Source organism: Acipenser ruthenus, chromosome 22 (assembly GCF_902713425.1).
Source record: "Acipenser ruthenus chromosome 22, fAciRut3.2 maternal haplotype, whole genome shotgun sequence".
NCBI classification, from domain to species: Eukaryota; Metazoa; Chordata; class Actinopteri; order Acipenseriformes; family Acipenseridae; genus Acipenser; species Acipenser ruthenus.
Window position 1 is genome coordinate 27923152 of NC_081210.1, and position 23223 is coordinate 27946374.

At 40.0% G+C, this 23223-nt stretch overlaps 1 protein-coding gene across 6 annotated transcripts; it reads left to right on the plus strand.

The window, feature by feature from the left end:
* The first annotated feature begins 1016 nt into the window (after positions 1-1016).
* Positions 1017-18893, plus strand: LOC131699481 (prolyl 4-hydroxylase subunit alpha-2-like). Of its 6 annotated transcripts, none has more exons than XM_058996370.1 (16): positions 1017-1154; positions 6890-6991; positions 8510-8606; positions 8853-9004; positions 9427-9564; positions 10457-10696; positions 12207-12403; positions 13471-13647; positions 13793-13863; positions 14839-14938; positions 15455-15508; positions 16223-16282; positions 16359-16424; positions 17527-17595; positions 17982-18078; positions 18314-18892. In XM_058996370.1, exons 1-16 carry the CDS (start codon positions 1109-1111, stop codon positions 18382-18384), a joined length of 1737 nt encoding a protein of 578 aa, XP_058852353.1. In that variant the 5' UTR covers positions 1017-1108; the 3' UTR covers positions 18385-18892. The 6 variants fall into 6 exon arrangements, with proteins under 6 accessions (XP_058852353.1, XP_058852358.1, XP_058852354.1 ...); XM_058996374.1 differs by lacking the exon at positions 1017-1154 and adding an exon at positions 1706-1726; XM_058996373.1 differs by lacking the exon at positions 1017-1154 and adding an exon at positions 6133-6199.
* Positions 18894-23223: the final 4330 nt, after the last annotated feature.

Genomic DNA, 23223 nt, shown 5'->3' on the forward strand with positions numbered 1-23223 from the left:
GGTTTTTTTCTGGTAGCAAATTTTCACAGGGGAGCTCATTTTGATGTTAACCAATAGTGGTAGTGTGTTGCACTGCTATTTTCTACATTTGTATTTTAATTCATAAGAAACAAATGAAATACTGCAGTAGTAAACTGGGCAGACTACAATGAAGAAACACAACAGCGCTATTGTTATTATTATTATTATTTATTTCTTAGCAGACGCCCTTATCCAGAGCGACTTACAATTGTTACAAGATATCACATTATTTTTACATACAATTACCCATTTTACAGTTGGGTTTTTACTGGAGCAATCTAGGTAAAGTACCTTGCTCAAGGGTACAGCAGCAGTGTCCCCACTGAGGATTGAACCCACGAACCTCCGGTCAAGAGTCTGATGGTTGTACTGGAGTCTGTCTCTTTAAAATGAAAATATAGGCGGCTCCTTACTTTAGCAACACATGGCTCTTGTCTGAGTTTCCAGACCACTATATTTATAGATTTGGGAGTTCTAAAACTTCCAATCTAGTGTGAAAAACTGTAAACGTGCTGATCAGCATGCGTCTGAGCATTCAAGAGAGTCACCCTTCTGTTACCGTATATATCGTAATGGTAAACGTTGGAACGTGTAAGACTTTTGTCTGAATATGAATATTAAATCCATACCGTGGATTTAATTCAGTGGAACAGTTTTTCCTATGTGGGCAAATGGTCATCATGTAATATATTCATTATATATATATATATATATATATATATATATATATATATATATATATATATATATATATATATATATATATATATATATATATATGAATACTTTCGTGTAAAAACACTTAGAATAACCCATTTAAAAAGGTGTAAACGCCTTGGATCCAGCGGAAGTTCACTACAAGCTTATTAGAAAGGTCCGAATCATTTCAGAGTAATACGAGTATGTTTTCCTTCCCAGCCTCGGGTCGGTCAGTTGAGTCTTGTGTTAAAACATACACCCCAAAATCCTAATGCGCGTCTCATCAAGGCATTACATTTGGTAAAAGTTGCGGGTTACGTTAGGAGGAGGTATTTCCTTACGTGGCGAGTAGCAAAGAAATCAGTGCAACAGCCGAAATTACAAGAGGATGCGAGAAAGTTCCAGCTGCCAGGACTGTTCATTGGAAAGCGAGGGTAAGCTAACCTCACCTATCCCGGTTTGAGATGGAACCTGTTTAGGACTTGCATGTAACCGGGTTTGCATTTGATGTGCACACAAATCATAACCGATTCAGTAGAAAACTAGCATATCCCATGTGTTTTCATAAAGTAACTTAAAACATATTGTCGTTATTATAAACACCGTTATTATTAAATACGTTTAATGCACGATATGTAAATACACTATCTTTTTTTTTAAAAAGCGTCACATCTTTCATTCAGCCAAGCCTTTAACTTTTCAGTTTGTTTTCTTTTTTTAAAAAGAGATTCATAAATGGAAATGCACTTGTATCTTACAAAACATGTGTGGAGTTCACCGAATGTATTCATTTAGAGATTAAATGCGAATACTACTTGTTGTTCTATTGTATACAGATGCGGTCCTTGGTTCATGATGTGTAAGTTCACATAGGGTTGTAAGTGCTGCTGTCAGTGAAAGGGTTTTTCATTGTAGAACTTTCTGGAGCGCTTATGCTGGCGATCGCTTCTACATCTGTACATTGAACATGGTTCTCAGTGAGGATGTACTGTAGAAATACTGAAGGGTTAGTGTTCTTTTAGTTGGGATTGGGATGTGGGTTCCTCTGCGAATGGGACATTGTGCAGTCTTTACGTCTGGGGTATTGACAGTGGTCTTTAATAGTCTTTAGAAGCATTCTTACTATCATGTGCTCTGTGTAGTTCGTATATGTTTTCAGTAGCGGGGAGTCTTACTGTATTATAGCAGCATGCAACGTTTATCACAAAGTGATACTTAAAATGTATCGCCTTAAGAATCCATGGCAAAGTTACAGCTTTGCAATTGTAGGTAAAGTACCATCTGTTTGTTCTGTGGTTAACACCGTGCCTAGGGTCATTGCCAGCGTTGACTGCAGTAGCTCCTGCCTCGTTTTGGCGTTTTTTTTGGGGGGAATTTAACTGTGAAAAAAATTCCTTGCAAAATCGATCTCCTTAAGCAGTGCCCTGAATTTACAACTTGCAGGTTAAAATCGGATGCATGGCTGCTTCAGCATTGCATTGTCTTTGGAACTGCGGAATGTGTGGTAAGCGTTCACACCGGCCATATTTAAGAGCTGTTTAAGGACCAAGGATCGGTAGATGGTGGCAGTCTGTCTTCTTTTGATGTTTTTTTTTTTCATGTTCATTGAAGACATTTAATCCTCGTGGAATCTGAATTCCTTGAAACAAAGTGGTGTGATCTTTGAAGCTGTCCTCCTCTTGGGAGTAATGACATGAATTGAATGTAGCTCTATTACAAACCTGTACGTTCAAGTTTAGCTGGGACGGTCTACCACCATCTGAGGTTGTGGTTTAGTCTCCCAGCACCACTGCAAGATCTGCCTATATTTCATTACAAGTCATCATTTTGAATAAGCCATTTTAAACATAGTGTATACTGTATTAATGCTGCCAGGTAATTGTAATTAAAAGCCAGAGATGTAGGCTAGGCTAAGTGGTGAGGTCAGTATTCTGACTCATGGCACGGCTGGGCACAAGATTTAGCAATCAAAGGTTTTCAAAAGTATACCAGATTATATACTGCCCTCTGATACAGATGTCACGGTATTCAATCAAAACAGAACAGGCATACAGTATGGTAAGGGTTGGTTCTCACTTAATGAATCACAATGAATGCCATAACAAATAGAAAAGGATTACATTTCTTTTAGCCAGGGGGAAAAAAAACATGATTGATCCTGTGTTACTCTCTACAGTAGATGAATCATTAAGATGACTAATGTGGAATCTGATCAGAAGCCCATTGCGAGCCTCACAGAGACGTGCCCGTAGGGCCATTCTTGATGACATCACTTTTGCGAGAAAGCTGTTTTAATTAACGACAAAGATTCATTTTCAGATGAAAACCTAGTGCCCAGCAGCAAGCGAAGTTTCTGGCAGGCTTGTGTTCTTATGAGCTGCAACATCTCTTCCCCTCCAAAGATGAAGTTTCCAGAAACTTGGAGACAGATACACAACACAGATGCAGATATCAGGGATGTTCAGCTTGTTTCAGAGTCTTAAATGAGCAGCCGTGGCTCAAGAATTCTATATACAAACATGATTTGTGGTTTATGCATCTGCTGTAAAATGCATTAGTCATGCTGGGAAAGAAATGCAGTTCAAATATAGAACAGGAATGTGATGTGCTGGGATTTAATTTAATTTGAATATTCTTTCATTTTGACATAGCTAGGAAATAAGTAAAATAAAGTAAACCACATCAAATGAACTATTACAGAAAAGAGAGGAGCACTGCAGAATGTCTATTATTTACTGTATTTTAGTCTGTAACTAAACTCAATAGCGATGCATTTAGAAATACTTAAAGAAACCTCATGAATTCAATGACAGACGTCATGACAAGTCTTTTTTAGTGCCTTCAGGTGATTTTTCCAACTTAATTCATTTTAAGAAGTGTTTGTATTTTTGAACATTTGTCCCAGCACTAATTTGGTTACCTTACATTCCGGTTTTTTTACGTTTGCTCTCACAGTAATTGTAGTTTACACTTGACAAACTACACTGTACCCTTTTCTCATTTCAAGGTCCTTGTCATTATTTACTTGGCCATCTGGTGTGGTTGTAAAGGAAGCAAGGATTGAAAGATAATCAAGCAGTGTGCTGTGAACAGTTCACAGCTGTTTCTGCACCTCAGCAGCAGGCAAGATTTGATAGCTGTTATCTATCAGGCCTGTGTTCTGACTCCTTGTGTAGAACGTAAAGGCTCTATGCATGAACCAAACCAACCAACCTGCACACAGCATCACTGAACTGGAAACATTTGGGTTCATTCTCTGACATGCTAAAGCCAGCCGGAGATGCAACAATACACTGATTCTGCAGAAATGCCGTATACAGTGCAATGCGTGAGCAGCTGAAGAAAAAACATTTTATTTCATCCGACTGTTTTAATATTTCTGAATGGTGGACCACTTGTAATGGAATGCCCCATAGTGATGTATTCAAGTGTACGTTCCAAGCCCGTAAGCTAAAGCTCTGATGATTTTGAAGTCCCAGTCAAACAAGTTAGGTGAAAATATAAACCCAAAGTAAATATAAAACGTAGACCACTGCGGACTGCAGTTACCAAGGCTTTAACTTCAAATATACAGAGTGCACACAGTATCAGGATGTTTCAAGTGTGTGTGTGACCAAGGGACAGCTATTCATGCTATGGCCTTGTGAAAGAGAAGAGTTAAAAGATTGTTCATTAGTGTGTGTGTGTGTGTGGGGGGGGGGGGTTCTGTTTACCCACTCGTTATTTATTTCCACTCTGACCAGACAGAATCTGCACATTCCTTCATCCTGGGCTGTACGCTTGCCAAAAAAGGATAACGTGATCTTTGTCTTGCAGGCCTCAGAGCTCACAGATTCAACGTGTTTTAAACTTTTGGCAAAGAGAAAAATGGTAGAAAAAGTAGAACGTTTCTGCTTCTTAGATTATTGATCCACTGTATAGAAGTCACTATAATCACACTATCACTGTGCAACATGTTTCCTAGTGTTATTTACAGGAAGGAATTGGCTCAACAGTTGGCTTGCTTTCGTTCAAACTCAAACACCCCTTGGGCAGAAGGCTAAGTCCTTGAAATATCTTGCAGGATGGTCTGCTGAGTTCGGTTCACATACAGTGGAAAGAAGCCTAGTATGTCTTTTAAAGCAGTATGTGTGTTTGTAATAAGGGATGTGTGTTTTAATTATAATTATTCTTTCGCATTTGGCAGGAATATATGAAGGTTTAGGTGCCCTTTCCCAGGTCCACTGCAAACGTAAAAGCAGCAAAATACAAACAACTTCTGTGTCTTACTGTTCGTCAGATAGGCAGACACCTATACTAAAGTTAGGCAATGTTAGAAAATCCTTCCTGTGCTGCTTTAAGTATTATTTATACATGTGGTATTGGGTGGAGCAACACCAAACCTACTTGATGCACAGATGACCATTTTAATCCATGTGTGTGGCGCTGGGAGTCAAAAAGGAAATTTATATATGCTGTTTACAGTACCAGCCTATAATTTAAGGGAAGGTACAGTATGTCAATAATAAGTATAATAATAATAATATAATATTAATAATGCTTTCACTTTGAGCTGCATGTGTAACTCCATATGTTTTCACTTCCTGTAGTATGTACCTTGTGTAAATCCATGCCAGGAAGCAGCATGTTTATTTTGAGCAGTTCAGATGTATCGGTTTGATGTAAGGCTGCTTGTAAACAGTGGGTATGTGTATCAGCTTGTATTAAATGTACTCTTGGTATCTCTGTAGTCTGTGAATGAATCTACAGTGCTACGACCAGTTTTTATTTCATCCCAGGTCAAACCACACTATCGTTTATAGAGCCACATTACTTGACAATCAGCTCATGGAAAATGATGCCGTCAGACATTAACTGCTTTAGTTTGAAACTGTTGACAAAAGCAGTGGACATGTTTTTCTACTTGGCTATGGTTTGATTCCCCTCCCACAATCTTTTGGCCAAGATGAGTTTAGTTTCTGCTTGTTTTACCACCAAGTTAATGTCCAGTTAACACTAAAATCAGGCCTCCTCTGATTATAAAAAACAGATTTGGTGAGGAAAGGCAACAGTAAGCCGTTCTTGGCAACACAGCTTTTGGAATGAAAGTCTGTTTGTTAGAGGCACACACAGTTGTTTCCGTGGAGAACAGGAGTTTTTCAGGCAAAACACAGACAGAGCAAGTGAAATTGCCATTACCGGGAAAAATTTACTGAATTTTCATCCAATAAACTTCAATTAATCAATTATCATACAGCACCTGTTGTAAAACTAAAGCAGAGAGACCTGACTTAATGTAGGACCTGTACTTTTTAAATGCACATACCCCCAAAAGCTGCAAATAGGGTCAGTATAAAGGGAACCTAGTGTATAAAGTACATTTAGCGCATCACGCGTGTCATGCTTTTCCATTGTTTCTGCTTTGGAATAGCAAAGAATCAGGGATTCGCATTTTCCATCCAGCTCTACTTGCACACTTCACAGTATCCAGCATGATCCTGTGAGCAGCAATAGTTTCTAGCACGGTTGATTCTTTTTTAAAAGGTATAGAAGCTTAAAGTAGAAAATGAGTTTGTTGTTCTAAGGAAATAGACGACTCTTTACTACTTTAGTGTAAGCCACACTGCATGCATGAAATCCGTTTTTTCTAATGAAAGAAAGGGTGTTTTTTGTTTGTTATAAAATGCTAGTGCAGTGCAACCTACTGCACAGGCTGTTTATCGTAACTACTGTGTGAAGGTGTGCAGGAATCCTGAATTCTTTTCAAAGCAGTCAGAGGCAGGTAGAACAACATGCAAACTAAGATTTTTTTTCATATAAACGCAAAGTATTTGATGTATGTTTATCAAAAGTTATAATTGAAGAAGAAAGACATTACACACTCAAGCTAGAGAAACTTTGTATTATGTTCTACATTGTTGTTTGAAAAGACTTACATTTGAGCCTCAGCTGTGCTAGTGTAACAGGACAGAGACGAGAGTCATAACCACTATGCAAAAGAGCCAGGCTCGTCTGCATTAAAAAGGTCAAACAAAGGGTCACTATCGACAGCTGGAGATAAAACTGTTACCCTCCCTACCACTACTGGGAACTGACCGTGGACTGAAGAACCATGTCCTAACTGGAACAGAGCCCAGCACCAGCATACCACAGATAAGTAACAGGCCCTGTGTATTTCTACGTTCTCTAGGCTGCGTCAGTGTGAAGATGATGAAGTTCTGGTTGTTGTCTCTCCTCCTCATTCAGAGTTGGTGCAGTAGGTGCGCTGAGGCCGAAATCTTCACCTCAATAGGTAAGCTTTTAAAAACCGATTCAGCGAATAAATGTGTAACTTCTTAAGCTGTTCAGCAGAACACAGCACGTTATTTTTCAAGAGGGTCAAGGTTAAACCTACACGTGCATAAGTGTGTTTTGTATACAGGATAAATGGAGCCCATTGTTTAAGAATGTTAAAGTGAGGTTTTTCATGAACCTGGAGCTCGAAAGATTGCAGGGTTTACAGTGGTGTGAAACCCCAAACATGTTTTATATTATTGTCATTGATTACAACACCCCAGAACTGAATTCAAATGTGCTCCTTTAGAGCTTTGAATGAACAAACAAATTAAAGACGTTTTCTTGGATGGCTATAATATGAATATGCCTCATGTTGTACTGAAATAATATTGAAGCAGACCTTGAGCAAACAAGCACAGATGTATTATTTACTTTCCTCCCATTTAGTGGGAGGAACTGGAAAAACATTCTTCAAGGGAGCACATTAATTGGCCTTAGTTCAACTGATCTGTGAATATTGCAAACAAAAAAATGTGAAAAGCTTCCAGATTTGAAGGTTCTTATACAGTTTGATCAAACATAGCTCGGCAGGAGCAGATTTGTTATGACTTGTTAGAGAGTTATCCACTGTTAACTGGAAGAGATTGGCTCTAGTTTTATTAGCTTAAGCCGATGACATTTATTACCTGATGGAAAACAAGCAACTCTTTGTAGTCACAAGGGCATGATTTCTTAATTTAAAAGAGGAAACAATATATAGTGATATGATCAACAGTGATAGCAATACTAATAGTTGTGGTAGTTTAAGTGTTTCTGAAACAAACATGTTTTCTGAACCCCTTCTACTTGAATCCAGCTATGTCAGGCTCCAGATAGAAATGGACATTTGTTTTCGTTCTGGACAGATAATCCAGCGTGTCTGAAATGAGGCAGTTGGCTTTGGACCGCTGTGCAGCTGGATAAGGGGAACAAAACATTTAGGAGACGTGTTTGGCTGGTGTTAAACTGTGCAAGAAGTATTGTAGTGTAAAGGTTTGTCCGCCTGTTCTTCAGCTGAACTAACTGTTTTTAGTGGAGATGTCTAAGATTCCTCTTCTCTTCTGGTTATAAGATATCTTCTAAAATAAATGTGTTCAGACAGTAAAGTGTGTGGTGGAATTTTTTTCCCCTGGGTTATAAAAACAGTACAGAAAAAGCCTGTAGCAAAGGGCAGCTAAAAATACTGAGATGACATAGAAATAGATTTCCCCCACTGTCTGTCTTTCCAGGACTCTGTATTTATTTATTTATTTATTTATTTAAATAAAGAACCTACAACATGCAACCTATGAAGTGGATTTCCTATCGGTTTATGTAATGCTTAAAAACATCACGTCAGCTAATTTGTCACATAATTGTTGTCACATAGCGTATGACCAGCTGTCAGCCAAGCCTGCAACCTAACTGATTTCGTTTGAAGTCTGACACGCCAGCAATGAAACACAATACTAGGCGTTGATTCTTTTTATATATTATTTTCCCCCGTTCTTTTTAGGTCAGATGACAGACTTGATTTTCACAGAAAAAGAGCTTGTGCAGTCCCTAAAGGAATACATCCGGAAAGAGGAGTCCAGATTGGTTCAGATTAAAAGGTAGAGATTTCAGCGACTGGTTTATCAGACCCCGTTGGAGCTAACCCTGAACTAGCTAATGTTACCTTTTGTAGAGCAGGAGTGACCACCAGTCAAGCCTATATCACCCAGTATATTTCAACTGGACTGTCCACACATGCTCTGCTTCACTGTGTCCTGGGCTTTGAAAAAAAGGGGGGTGGGGAGGAGTAAACCCAAAGTTAGTTTTTTTTCTCATTTTATTTCATGGTATTTTAAAACTTTCAGTTGGGCCTCCAAATTGGATGATCTGACCCACACCGCGACTGCTGATCCCGAGGGCTATCTGTCCCATCCTGTGAATGCCTACAAGCTAGTGAAGCGCTTGAACACCGAGTGGGCGGAGCTGGAGAGCCTTGTCCTGCAAGACCCTGCTGACAGTATGAATGAAACTCAGCTTCTCAGAAGCCTTTAATACTTTGAATTCTACTTCCTTATTTATTTGCTGGCAAGTCATGTATGGAAAATTAAAAAATATACTTTCTACTTTCTATACCATTATGTAGTTTGATGCATATTACATCCCCCCCCCCCCCCCCCCCCCCCCCCCCACCCCTGCCATATCCTAATTGGCAATATGGTAAAGACTGATCAAAGAACAGTCATTTTTCTAAGCCACTAAAACGTCTGTTTGACATCTTTGAGTGGTCCTGCACAGCACTGGTAGTTTGTGCTTATAAAACACAAGGGGAAGCGCTGTTGTAAGTCTTTCACCTTGAGGAAGCTGTTTATTAAACGGGTCCACAGACAGAGTAACCAATATATACATATGTTTCTTTATTCTTATATTCTCTCCTCCCAGGTTTCATTTCAAATATGTCTGTGCAGCGCCAGTTCTTCCCAGACGAGGAGGATGAGAAAGGAGCAGCCAAAGCTCTGATGCGTCTGCAGGACACCTATAAGCTGGACTCTGAGAGCATCTCCAAAGGCAGGCTGCCAGGTAAAAAGAGCACCTGAGCTACAGTACCTGCCGTCCCCTCCACGCTGACTTCAATCCTGCACGCTTCAGCAAGGTGCACAGTGCAATGGCAAATTGACATTCACACCAATGAAAATTGCTTGCATTATGCAAAGCAGACCAGTTAAATGAAGCTTGGAAAAAAAAAATGAACAGTGCTTTCATTATAGATGCATGTTGCATGTATGAATGTCTCACACTCACCAAAGCTGTAGAAGCACTAGTGAAAAGACGTTCCGTTCATGCTATTGCAGATTCCGTTGCTTAATAGAAGATGAGCCAGTAGTATTGCTGTTAAGTCTTACAAATAAATGTTTTTTCACCTTTTATTGTTTTAGCTGCAGTGCCAGTGGCTGCTTGCCTCTCCTTTGTTTCCACATTTGAAGGATTCGTTTTAAAAACAAATGAAGTACAAAAAAAAAGAGAAGGCTTTCAGTTGTGAAAGTTTGGCACGATTTATAGTTTGAAATGCACAGCAGTAAATTGTTGTGGACAGACAAGTCCTGTGGCATAGCCCTAATCAGATTAGGTTTGCACAGTGAGTGACTGTAATGCTTTAGACAGCGGCCCTTGGCAGATAGTGCCCAGACATAGCTAGTGTGACTGCTGTCTTATTTTTGGCAGCACAGAATATTCAATGTGATCGGCAACTACAGCCTTCCTGAACTAGACTAGCTTCATACCAGAGATGGAAATAACTCCCATTGCACAGCATTTTGCTCCACTCCTGGCTTTACTCTGAGTTTAATAAGACGCACCTGAGCTTGATCCCTAATGCACTAATCAAGCTTGTATTAAAACCTGGAGTGGGTGAAGCTGCTATGCAGCAGGAGTCTGATTTCCATCCCTGTTGGTACTGATGCTCTCTGCTCAGGCGTGACGTTCAACGCCCTCCTGAGTGTGGATGACTGTTACGACATGGGGAAGACGGCCTACAATGATCATGATTACTACCACACCGTGCTGTGGATGCAGCAGGCCCTGAAGCAGCTCGATGAAGGAGAGGAAGCTGTCGTTTCCAAGCCTGAAGTCCTTGACTATCTCAGCTACTCGGTTTACCAGATGGGTGACCTGCATCGAGCCATTCAACTCACAAGGCGCCTGCTTGCAGTCGGTAATATTCCATGCTCCTTTTACACCTTTTCTTCAGGTTGCAGGGTATTGTAGCATGTCTAGGGTGTCCAGGGTAAGGGAGTGCAGGCAGACTATGTACAAGAGTGACCGTGGTAAACGTGGTAGCGCATGTGAAGGCAGTACATCTTTAACTGGTCTTCCAGACAAGCCTGCTGCTGGTGTTTTTTTGCAAAGGGATGAGTTCCCGTTGTAGATCCTGCACCCACAAGAAAGCTTCAGTATTTTTTTTGCTAGCAACAAGTCCAGAGTACTGCTTTGGATAACAAAAATTAGTCGTACAATTGGTTCCAGGCTTTGTTCAACAAAGCATGCTTCGAATTGGGCCAGTGGACAATGCTAGCAGTGTTACAGTCAACTAGTAAATTTGGGCGTTCATTGAACATTTTCTGCAGTGTTATTTGCATTGATTAAACTGTGAGGTTCTCATTTTATAAAAACCCAGGCTCATGTGGTGATGCAATAATTGTTCTTTTGATATGCTGTGAAGTTGGGAGCTGCATACCCTCATTAAAAAGAACAAAGCAAATATGCTATTAGTGACAGATAGGGAATCCACTGCCCTTTGTGTTTAGAAGAGTGGGGATTTCTCAGAGCTTAAGCTAGTGGTGCACAATTCTGACTTTTGAGATCTGTTCCAGTCTGTTTTTTTTGTTGCAGTAACCCCCAGCAGGTTCTCTTAACTAATTTAGGACCTGCTTGGAATAAAGACCAGGACTGGAAATGGATCTCCTGAGCCAGAATGGTTCATTACTGGCTTAAGCAAAGGGAGACGTTGTTTTCTTAAATTACCACTGGAGGGCAGAGTTACTTGTAGAATTTTTGCCCTTCAAACATTCTACGAGGAGTGGGTGAAGGTATAGGTATGGGTTGTGGGTTTAGATTTCTACATGTGTGAATGTTAAAGCTATATATTTGAGAATATGTTTGCATTATAAGGTCTGCATGCATGTTTTTGTTTTCTTTTTTTTAATTTAGATGATTTTTATCCCATTTTTTCTCCCCAATTGTGTTATTATTAATCCCGGTTCACCGCTGCAACCCCCCGGCGACTTGGGAAACGGCAGCTGACACACGCGTCCTCCGAAATGTGTTCCTGCCAAGCCATCTTTTTTCACACTGCGGATCCACAGCGAAGCCATCAGACCTATAGTGCCGGAGGACAACACAGATCTGAATGGCTCCACTGCAGACCCGCAGGTGCCCTATCAGCCACAGGGGTCGCTGGTGCGCGATGAACCGTGGATTGTCCTGCTGCCCTAAGCCCTCCCTACCCGGATGGCGCTCAGCCAATTGTGCGCCGCCCCCTGGGAACTCCCGGTTACGGTCGGCAATGACATATCCTTGATTCTAACCTGTGATCTCCAGGCTATAGGGCACATCCTGCACTCCACGCGGAGCACCTTTACTGGATGCACCACTCGGGAGCCCCTTGCATGCATGTTTTTAATGTACATGTAACTGAAACGAAACCTCTCCTGATCTCTCGTCAGAACCGACTCATCAGAGAGGAGGAGCAAACCTGCGTTATTTTGAGAGGCTGCTGGGAAAGGAGATGAGGGAAAGTAACACTGAGCAGCCCCCTGTCGCAGAGGCACCTATAGAGTTCAGAACCTACGAGAGGCCTGTCGGCTACCTGCCTGATAGAGATATCTATGAAGCACTCTGCAGAGGAGAGGGAGTGAAAATGGTAAATGAAAAGTACTGACGACTAGCTAATCCAAGTCCTAGCTGAACCGTGCTACCATAATGATAGCAGCAGGAGAGACGAAACTCCACACACATTAAGAATCATAATTCACTGGTGACTGGGGAAAACATTCCCAGTGGCTTTGGTATGTTTTAATCAAAGGGTTATTTTGTTTTTGTTTTTTAATTAAAAATTTAGTAATCACCAATTATTTTATTATTTTCTCCCAATATGGCACGTCCAGTTATTTTTAGACTCTGCTCACCTCTACCAGCCCCGCATTGACTCGGGAGAAGCGAAGACGAGCACACGCTGTTTTCCGAAGCGTGTGTTGTCAGCCGAGCGCTTTTTTTCACACTGCAGACTCGCCGTGTAGCCACCTCAGAGCCACAGCGTCGGAGAACAACGCAGCTCTGGGCAGCTTACAGGCAAGGCCAGATTACAGGGGTCGCTGGTGCACGGTGAGCCGAGGACACCCTGGCCAACCTAAGCACCCCCACCCCCCACCCCGGGCGGCACTCGGCCAATTGTGTGCCTCCCCCTGGGAACTCCCGTCGACGGTCGGCAATAGAATAGCCTGGACTCGAACCGGGCTATAGGGAGCATCCTGCACTCCACTCGGGAGCCCCTCATCAAAGGGTTATTTTGATGAAATACAAATGGTTCGGGCATGCAGAGCCCACTGTCCAGAGCCCACTGTCCATTGTAACGAGGTACCTGTGGACAACAAGACCCACAACACAGAGGCTTAACTTTCTCTAATGACATCCACAAGTCTGACAACAAACAAAAAAAAAAGACAAACCTAACAATATTGTGACAAAAAAAAGAACCTGTCTGGAGCAGTCCTAAGAAACTGGAATGTATAATAATAAACAGAAATAAGAGTTTGTTTGTTTTGTTTACTCTGCTACAGTACCAGCAGATGGCAGTGTATCTATAAACTTGTCAGCTTTGTGTCGTATGTCTACGAGGATCAACCTGTAGTTATATGCCTGAAAAGACTTTCTGATTCATCCCGCGTGTAATTAGCAGACAGCAAGCGCATGCAATCCTTTGTTTTGCAGACTACAGAGAGGCAGAAGAAGCTGTTCTGCAGGTATCACAATGGGAACAGGAACCCCAGGCTGCTCCTCGCTCCTATGAAGGAAGAGGACGAGTGGGACAGCCCGCGCATCGTGCGATACCTGGACGCACTGTCAGACACAGAGATCGAGAGGATCAAGGAAATATCTAAACCTCAGGTAAGAGGAGCAGCAGCTCTGTGTGTGCGTGTGTGTGCTTGTGTGTGTGCGTGCAATACCTGGGGAGTCCAGTGAATAGTGCAACATTTAACATGCTTCCTCACCTCACACATTCAAATCATTTTTACATTTGTTTTTGACACAGCTGGCACGAGCAACTGTACGGGATCCAAAGTCAGGTGTTCTTACAGTAGCCAATTACAGAGTATCCAAAAGGTAAGATTTTCAAAGTGGCAGATCTGGTGCAGGGTTGTGTGTGAAGCATCGCAGTTCTGTAGGGGTGCTTTAATCCACAGGGGAACTGAAACGTTTGTCTTGCTTTGTGTATTAGACCTGCAGGTTTTGGATTATAATGACAGTCTAACCCTGGGGTGGCCAAAGGTGGCCCTTCCAGTCCTGGTCTTTGTTCCATTCTTGTTCTAAATTGTTTAATTGAACCAATTAAATCGACATCCAGACCCTGCACTAGTTAACTGTCTCATTGTATCTGCAAACCCTGGAGTGGATTGGTCCTCCGGGATCGTGACTGGACGCCCCTGGTCTAACCATGGTCTAACCTCACTGGGTCCTTATTTCATACTCTTTATTTGTTATTTTTTGTAATTGTATTTATTTATTTATTTTTAAATACAATCTTCATGTATTACTTCATTTTTACATTGCAAACGTTGGGATATAGTACCTGCCAATTCCCTTAAATCTATATGAGTTTGTAATCCAGCATCTTATCGTGCGCATTATCTGGGGCTTTTTTTATGTGGTGCTACCAAACGAAATTGGGGGGGGAGGGGGGCGTTCTTAGTAAGCTATATTGAAAACTAGAACTGACTAAGCAATTCTAGCTGTGAGCTGAGTGAGATCATTCAAATAGAAAGATGAGAAAAATGGAAGTAGGTCAGATCCCAAAGTAAGATAGCACCATGCCTGAGTTTAATGTATTTATTCTAGGAAGGCAGGCTGTAGAAAATGGGAGAAATTATGACCCCCGCCCCCGCCCCCACCATTAATTAAAATAATGTGTAGGTAGAGAAGACACGCAAGAACAGCACACCATACAAAATAACAAACAAACAGGCCCTGTACCTTACTCCTCCAGAACAAACAGGAGGTTTGTCATTCTCTCATGTGGTGTGAAATGTGGCTTTTCTCTCTCATCTGGTGTGAAACATGGCTTTTCTCTTTCTGTTGCAGTACCTGGCTGGCAGCAGAAGACGACCCTGTTGTTGCCCGTGTGAATCAGAGAATAGAAGATATAACAGGCTTGACCGTGGAAACAGCTGAACTGCTTCAGGTACTTTGATAAGAAATCTTGCTTTTTAAAGATGAACTGAGCTCCTATTTTGGCTTTGCTTGGGTTACAAGTCCACAATCTCCCCACGCTGGCTCTTCCAGCGATGACCGACCTGCAGAAAGTACGTGCAAGTGCTTTGAGGAATTCCTCTGATGTCTGACGTCAAAATTGTTGTGCTATGACAGTGAGCGGAAAATCATGCCATAGGCCTCCTACATGTGAGTCAAACCACTACCCGGATTAACTAAAATGATTCTAATCTTTTGTTTTAATGTTTTTAAGATGCACTACATGCTGCAATGGTCTCACCATTATCTACCACAAGCGGAAGGATGTGGCCTTGTCTCCTAGGCATTCAAATTCCTTGTAGAATGGCTCTATTTTTTATTTTAGTTTAGTAAATCACGATTTTTGTCTTTTGGGTATCTATCGACTGACCAAGTGTGCCCTCCCCTTAATGCCGCTTAAATGCTGGGTCTGTAAGTTACACTCGTTGTCTGTAATCTTTTCAAACAGGTGGCTAACTATGGCGTTGGAGGACAGTATGAACCGCATTATGATTTCTCAAGAGTAAGTATACTTCCCTACATGGAGTCTTAAAGAACCACTGTGGTTTTCTCCCCTCCGAGATAAAGGGTTGTATTTATTTTTGAATGACACAGGTGGAAACGTGTTTGCGCTTCCTGTGCGTCAGGTTTCCTGCTGAGGAATCTCTCATGATCAGACTGTTGTAAATCAGTGGTTTTCAACCTTTGCCCTGGAAAACACACCAAACAGGAACTCTTTTTTTCCCATTATGTAATTTGATACTTTATTGTGATTCCAATATCTATGTTCATCACAAGACTGCAGTGCAAATTTAAATACATAAATGAATACAAATTTGGACCGTTTGGGTACTTTGAGAGTTGATCAGAATTCTCTGTCTGTATCCCCAGGAGTATTTGAGACCACATGGTCATGACAGATCAAACATCCTGTTATAAGAAATAATTCTTGCATGTGGTCCCAGTACTGCAGAAAGGGCCGTGTTTTAATGATCGGACACGGGCAGCTTTCAGATCCACCTCTGTTCTGATCAGGTAAATTGACAGCACTGTTTCCGCTTGTGCAAGTCCTCTCCACTAGCACAATGACATACAGTATACACATTCCACCAAGATCAATTCATCCAACGTCGTTCAGATTGTTAGGGCTTCTTTATTTTTTCCTGCTATGAGACCAAGCTCATAGCCTTGCTGGGGCTCCTACTGAGTGAGTTAAAGCTGTGCAAATCTGTTGCAGCGCCCTTTCGACAGCGCTCTCAAGACGGATGGGAATAGGCTAGCAACCTATCTGAACTACGTAAGTACCAGCGTGTGCCCCGTGTCTGTACTCTAACTTTCTGTCAATTTACTCTCCTCCAATTCTGTTTTCATAGAGAGATGAACCTGAGGCTTTCAAATCCTTAGGCACAGGAAATCGTGTGGCTACTTTTTTAAATTATGTAAGTATGCTTTAGGCTAGGACATTGACTGCCCGGTGCTGTTTGCATTTTGTTCACTGGGAGGTGCCAGCTGCCATATTCTGTAGCCAGACTGCAGAGCTGGAGAACAGTAGACTGGGATGGAAATAAGACTCTCATTGCATAGCTGTTTGATCCATTCCTCATTTTACTAGGAGTTTAATAAGACGCACCAGAGCTTGCTACCTGTGCACTGTGGCTAATCAGGCTCATAGTAAAACCTGGAATGGGTGAGACTGCTATGCAATAGGAGTCTTATTACCATCCCTGTATTGCTTGACATCACAGTCAATGTTTTGAGGAAGCGCTTTTTTTTTGTTGTAAGGCTTTTGGAATCAATGCCCTCCCTATCATTAGTTTACATATCCTGCAAACTGTAAAGTGTTAAAACAGGAGAAAAAGAGAATAATGTTTAAAGGATATACACTAGTATTCTTTTATATACAGTATTGGTTTGTATCACAGATTTCACACTAGTATCATTTTATATACAGTAATGATTTGTATCACAGATTTCACACCACATTTTAAGGATACATTTTAAATAGCAAACGATGGTATCAAAAAGGGATATGAACACACTTGAACTGGTCTGCTACTGATTTTAATCAGCTCTTCTGTCAGCAGTTATTATTGCTGAATGTATTTTTGCTGCATGCACACTTGGCTGTCTTGTGCAAAAGAGTTTTTAAGTGTTTGTAAGTCAATCCTTCAACTTTTTTTTGTTATTTTGCACTAGTTTTACTTTTTTGTGATTGTATATAGACTGTAATTTGAACATACAGAACAGGCACCCTTTTCCAAATCTTGTGAGTTGCTTTGCGCATACCAAGGTGTAATTGTATATGGCAGACTATGCTTTTGATAGGTTAGTTACAGGGGGTGCATGTAATACAAGGGGTGTAACCCAAGGCTGGTCAGTCATGTGCATTATACAAAGGGTGTGCACTCGTAAGAATTACTGGGAAACAGAATAGCTTGCACCCCTTTGTGTATATTTGAATTATTACGTCTAATTTACAATGACACTTGTTAAGACATGGCACTGCCATGCTGCACCCTGTATGATTCTCTCTCTGTACAGATGAGTGATGTGGAAGCTGGAGGGGCGACGGTGTTCACAGATTTTGGAGCTGTAGTCAGACCCAGAAAGGCAAGTATCAGGAAAACACAGAAACAGTTTAATGTGCATTTTAAGCCCCTTTTATTCATTTGTTAAGTTAATCGCAAACTTAAACGGCTGCATTGAATCTGAGAGTGTATCTCGGAATAAGAGCCTGCAGCTCTGTGGAAATTATTAAGAAGAGTGACATGCCAACACACATAAAGAGTAATGGGTTCACCACACGTACAAACTGTATGTGTTATGACAGAAATGTGTCTGCTCTATAAAACCTATCCCACAGAATCCTTTCTGAAGCCCTTCCAGGCTCTAAAGATACTGTGGCAGGACTCTTCTAATTACGGGAGCTGCCTGCAGATTGATTTGTGTTGCAGTCGGTCCCGCTTCGTAATGAGTTGCTTGCTCTTCTCTGATAGGGCACTGCTGTGTTTTGGTACAACCTTTTCAGAAGTGGGGAAGGCGATTACAGGACCAAACATGCAGCCTGTCCAGTATTAGTAGGGAGTAAATGGGGTAAGTAATCGATGCCGTGCATAAACTATTTCTAAGGTGAAGAGAACAGATCTTTCACTGTGCAGCGAATGTAAAAAAACAGAAAACAAACTGTTATCCCATAGCAGGATCCTGTTTGCAAACATGACACATGTGGCTATAAAGCAATTTTGCAGTTATGTATGTAAAAAAAGCATGTGGTTCTCTGAATAAAGTTTGAGATATCTTGTATGTGTTTTTTTTTTTGTGTTCACAGTTTCAAACAAATGGTTTCATGAAAGAGGGCAGGAGTTCCGGAGACCATGTGGCCTGACAGAAGTCGACTGAAGAGCTCCTGTTCTCGCTGCTGATGCCCTCTTGGTTCCCCCCCTGAAAATCCTTTTTCATTCACAATAGTTCACAATAATTTTGCCCTGTTTACCATCTAAAGTTTGACTTTTTTTTTTATCAAGCCAAAGTTTTTACTGTCCTATGATAAATAAATCATAGATGTTCAATAAATTGTTAAATTCCGTTCCCCCTTAAAATACATTTTAGTAAGTGTCTCTTTTCTTGGAAGTATTGGGTGGGATTGTTTATTTAAATAAATTATACTGTACTATTTGTTATGTGCCTTCAGTAAGATTAAAGAAATAAAATGTCAATGATTTACCATACCTTTGCTCCAATTCAAATGTGAGGTGTGTGTCTGTGTGTGTTTCTAACCTGTTACAAAACTAAACAATGCTAAGGGTTCCGGTTGCATATTTCCTACAGTATATCTTGAAATACCAAAATGTCATGCCTGGTTCACAGTGTATGGATCCACTTTAAAAAAAGATTGATTATACAGCCCAGTATTAGGCTGCAGGAAATCTTTTTTTTTTTTTTTTTTTAATTAGTATTATTATTTTTATTTAAACTGCAAATGTCAAATACTTAAAAACAGGCTTGGTGGTTTTAAGGAACATTTCCAAGCAGACAGCAAGTGAAGATCCAGATAGGAGTGTCTTCACTGAGGCATTACATTGAAAAGGTGTTATAATGATTGGTAAGTGTACTTTGAGACGAAAAAAACCATGCTCTTGCACATCCAGTATATCTCATTTGAAGACTTGGGACTGATTTGTTAAGCTGGTTCTTCAATGTAGTGTTTATATATCTTGTTGCAAACAGCAAAATAAACAGTGTATTCATTTGACTCAAGTTCAATAAGAATGTTCATTTGTGCAGCGAATGCACATGGACAGATCACAGAGGAAATTAGAAGTTTCTCTCACAATTACACAAATACCCACAGATGTATAATCAACCACATGCTAAATATATGGTGTATGTAATTCAGATTGAAAACCACATGCAGTATTTTGAATATTAGAAAGCAGATATTATGATATAGCCAATGCACCCCTACCCACATTCTAAAGGTTGTTTTTATCACATAAATGGAGGAGCGAGCAGAGAAAACAGCCCCTGAACCACAGCAAACGCAGGCAGAGAGTCATCAAGCCTCAATGTACTCTTATATCAACGTTAATCCCTAATATGAACAAGCCAACCTGTAAAATCTGCTGGCTCTGTTGATTTGTCTGAGAACGGTCTGATTACACTCTTTATATTACACATTGCTTCACTGACACAGCTGGTGCTGAATCTGTCATTAACAGTGCAGTAACAGTGTGAATACTGTGAAATAAAACCCTTATGTTATGGGAACAGTGGCATGGTTTAATATTTTAGGATGCTGTCCATCTATAATTACACTCTCTATAATTATACTCTAATACCTGTTGTCCTGTGGATAACTGGAGAAATCAGATACCTGGCTCAACAGTTATCTGTTGGTTGCCCTGTTTCAGATTTTAAAGAAAAATGTAGGATAGTAAAAGCGGAGAATAAAAGGCTACTGAACGCATGGGAAAGAACTGCTTGGAGTCAGCACTGCCATTTTGTTACATGTGGCTTCTTGTTTCATTACTTTAACTGAACGTGAGTGAATCGTTCACCTGACTTCTAAATGCAGTGCGGTATTCCAAACACAATTAAACCGGTAAGAAAGTTGGGATCTTTCCAAACAGTTTACCATAATAATTTGTGTGCTATTAAACTTTTCAATTATAATAAACACTCTGAACAATATGAAAAATGTTCCTTCAGGCCTATAACACCTTTCAGGCAAAACGTACCTTAGGTTTCTGGTGAGCATGTTCTGTGGATCACATGCCACACAGACCAATTACGTTTCCCAAACCCTAACAGCTACTGCTAATATACTTTGTTTTTCTTTTATCAAATGTATTTATTTGCTTCCTTGTAATGTCCGCAGAACTTTTAAAATATAGTACATTCCCTGCTTGTAATGTACACTGCTTTAGAGTAAATACACAATCATTCTATTGAACTTAAAGTGCAGTTTGTCTCCTGTAATTAATAATGCTAATTATTTATTAATTATGATAAGGTTCTACACACACAATACTATTTGATAGTTTTGTTCTGGTGTTCAACATGACAAACACTGTCAGTTACCTTTCTGTTGAGTGTTCCTAATCTAAACTTTTCTCAGTTGTGTTTTTATTGTGTGACGTTTGCTGCCCCTTCAGAGTTCATGTTTTCTTTCTTTGTTGCCATTTGGATTCATAACCACTCATTAGTTTAATCAGTGGAACTCGCTGTAGTTTAGCTGCTTTGTTTTCAGATGAGCCGTGCTGATACACCTAGTGATGAGCTCTGGGTAATGATTCAGTTTACACAGCTTGTTGCAGCAAGATCATTTGCATAACAGCTTCGTCCGTTGCACGTGATTGGTAGAGAGCGGTTTGTATTGGAATGATGCTGTCCCTTAGGCTTCATTTGTTTTTTCTTTACATCAGGTACATTGCATGTAGAGATTTCAACCCTTTCTCGAGTATGGCTACGGCTTTAAGTGTGTAGAGTAGTTGTTTTTTAATTGAACTTGGAGTATGGATCCCTGAGCATGTTCATTGTTGGCTTTCTCTAGACTTTAAAGATGAAGATCCAGGTCCTGATTTCTTCAGTTCTGCTGCTCAGCATGATCTCCCAGCACACATGGGCTGAGTTCTGGGTAATGGTTCATTTTATTGTGTATTAGTTTGATATCAAATGTACCGGGAATTCCAAATTTGTACATTTTGCAGATTTGCAACCACTTGAACTGTTTGTAGATCTCCACAGAAAAAAAGATAAAGGTATTGAATATGATGCAGAGTATTTTGTTTGGCAGACATAAATTAAACTGAAAATATGCCAGGAAATGATTTTATTGATAGCGTGCTGTCCAATGTGTCAGTTCTGCTACCAAGAACAGCCAAATTGGACTGCAAATTATCAACAAAAGCTTCAGAAATTGGCACCTACTGTTTTTTTGTCACTAAGCAATCCTAAATAATAAGATATTATTTTGCTGGGTTCCTTTTCAAGTCAAGCAGTACATTGCATAATAATAATAAAAAAAAAAAAATTAAAAAAATTCCTCATCCACAAAAGATTTTTCCTAAAATTCTTTGTTTTTGAGAAATTTCTAGAAATTATACATTTCCATTGAGGTATGTAAACTTTTCACTACAACTGAGTGTGTCTATATATATATATATATATATATATATATATATATATATATATATATATATATATATATATATATATATAATTAAAATCATTGCACTCTTCAACAAACAAGAATATTACTGACTGTATCAATTCTAAGCGTGTCTGTGGTGCAGTATACTCCACTTAACTTTAGGTGGCTTCTCTGTAGAATGTAGAATCCTGTTTGTATGTAGTACAGTGTTATTTACTGCAGCTGAGTATGAGGGGTCTGCTGAAAAGTACTTTTGCACCATTTTGTACTATTAAGAAACTACCCAAGCCCTATGATAACACAGAGAGTATGTTTCCACTTTAACTGGACACATGACGCTGGTTTACATGGAAAGGGACTTGATCCAGTCTGTAAAAGATTATATTAAAGAAGAAGAGACACAGTTGCAAAGACTTAAGAGGTCAAATATGAGGACCCACTCATTATTTAGGTTTTTTTTATTTATTTTTTTTACACAGCTTTCTAGAGCTGGAGTATCAGACCGTAAAACAGGTGGGCAATTTACAGCTGAATACAGAGTGTCCAAAAGGAAAGTTTAGAATCATCTTTCCACATTATATTAGAGGTGCACCATGCTCCTGGGTGATTGTATTCTCTCGGGTATACTTTGTGGTTGTGGATAGTATACAGGAGGAGTGTGCTATATTTTGGGTCCACGCTATAGATGGAGATGCACCTAAAGGCAGTTCGGTCATGCGTGTTATACATGAGGTGCTCATGATACACAGTGTGAGGATTATACAAAACACAATGCGGTAATCATTCAAACCAGTAAAACAATATGGGATTTACAGTTGTTCTTTTTATGAAATGACTGCACTTTGCAGACTGCCGATGCCTGATTTAGTGGATTTTAGTGTTGAAATAGTCCACCATTCACTAAAAAACATGCCTGCAGTAAAGTCATATAGAGCATCTTGTGGTATAGTAATAATAAGCAAGTCACAATGTCTACTAAGATGATTTTCTGTGCTATTAATGTGTAAAAAAAAAAAAAAATCCTGAATTACTCACGAATTACAAGATGACCCTGTTGTTTCTCGAGTCAGTCAAAGAACAGCTGATGCTTAACGATGGAATCTACAGAAACACTCAAGGTATGCCTCACTGCTTTCACAGCATGGCCCCATCTTCAAATGAACTCTAGGGTTATTCCCACTGTTCTTATTGATCGGATAAAATAAAAGGTTGCTTTGGTTATCCATCTATAGACTGCCAGTCGAAACGTTTGTCATTGTATTTATCTCGCTTCTTTTAGTAGCTCAGCACTATTGAGTGTTTTAGAGATATGAATAAAACAGTCTAGAAACATTTTACGAATATCAAACAACTCACAAGTTCAAGTTTTGTGATTTAAACCATATGTACAACTCTCTAGTGCTGCAGAGCACTTCACAATGTTGGCATTACATAAGTGATGTCCACTATACTGTATTATATTGTACTGTATTGTATTGCATTATTGATCTGTGTTTGTCTTAACTCAGATAGCTAATTATGGTGTTGAAGGCCAGTGTGAACCTCATTATGATTTCCAAAGAGTAAGTGTCTAAATACCTAAACTG

Bases quoted from the DNA above. Each gene is read 5' to 3' on its own strand.
- LOC131699481 (XM_058996370.1), top strand. From the start codon at position 1,109: ATGCGAGAAAGTTCCAGCTGCCAGGACTGTTCATTGGAAAGCGAGG. The intron at 14,939-15,454 runs GTACTTTGATAA...CTTTTCAAACAG, and splicing joins AAACAGCTGAACTGCTTCAG to GTGGCTAACTATGGCGTTGG. The intron at 18,079-18,313 runs GTAAGTAATCGA...TTGTGTTCACAG, and splicing joins ATTAGTAGGGAGTAAATGGG to TTTCAAACAAATGGTTTCAT.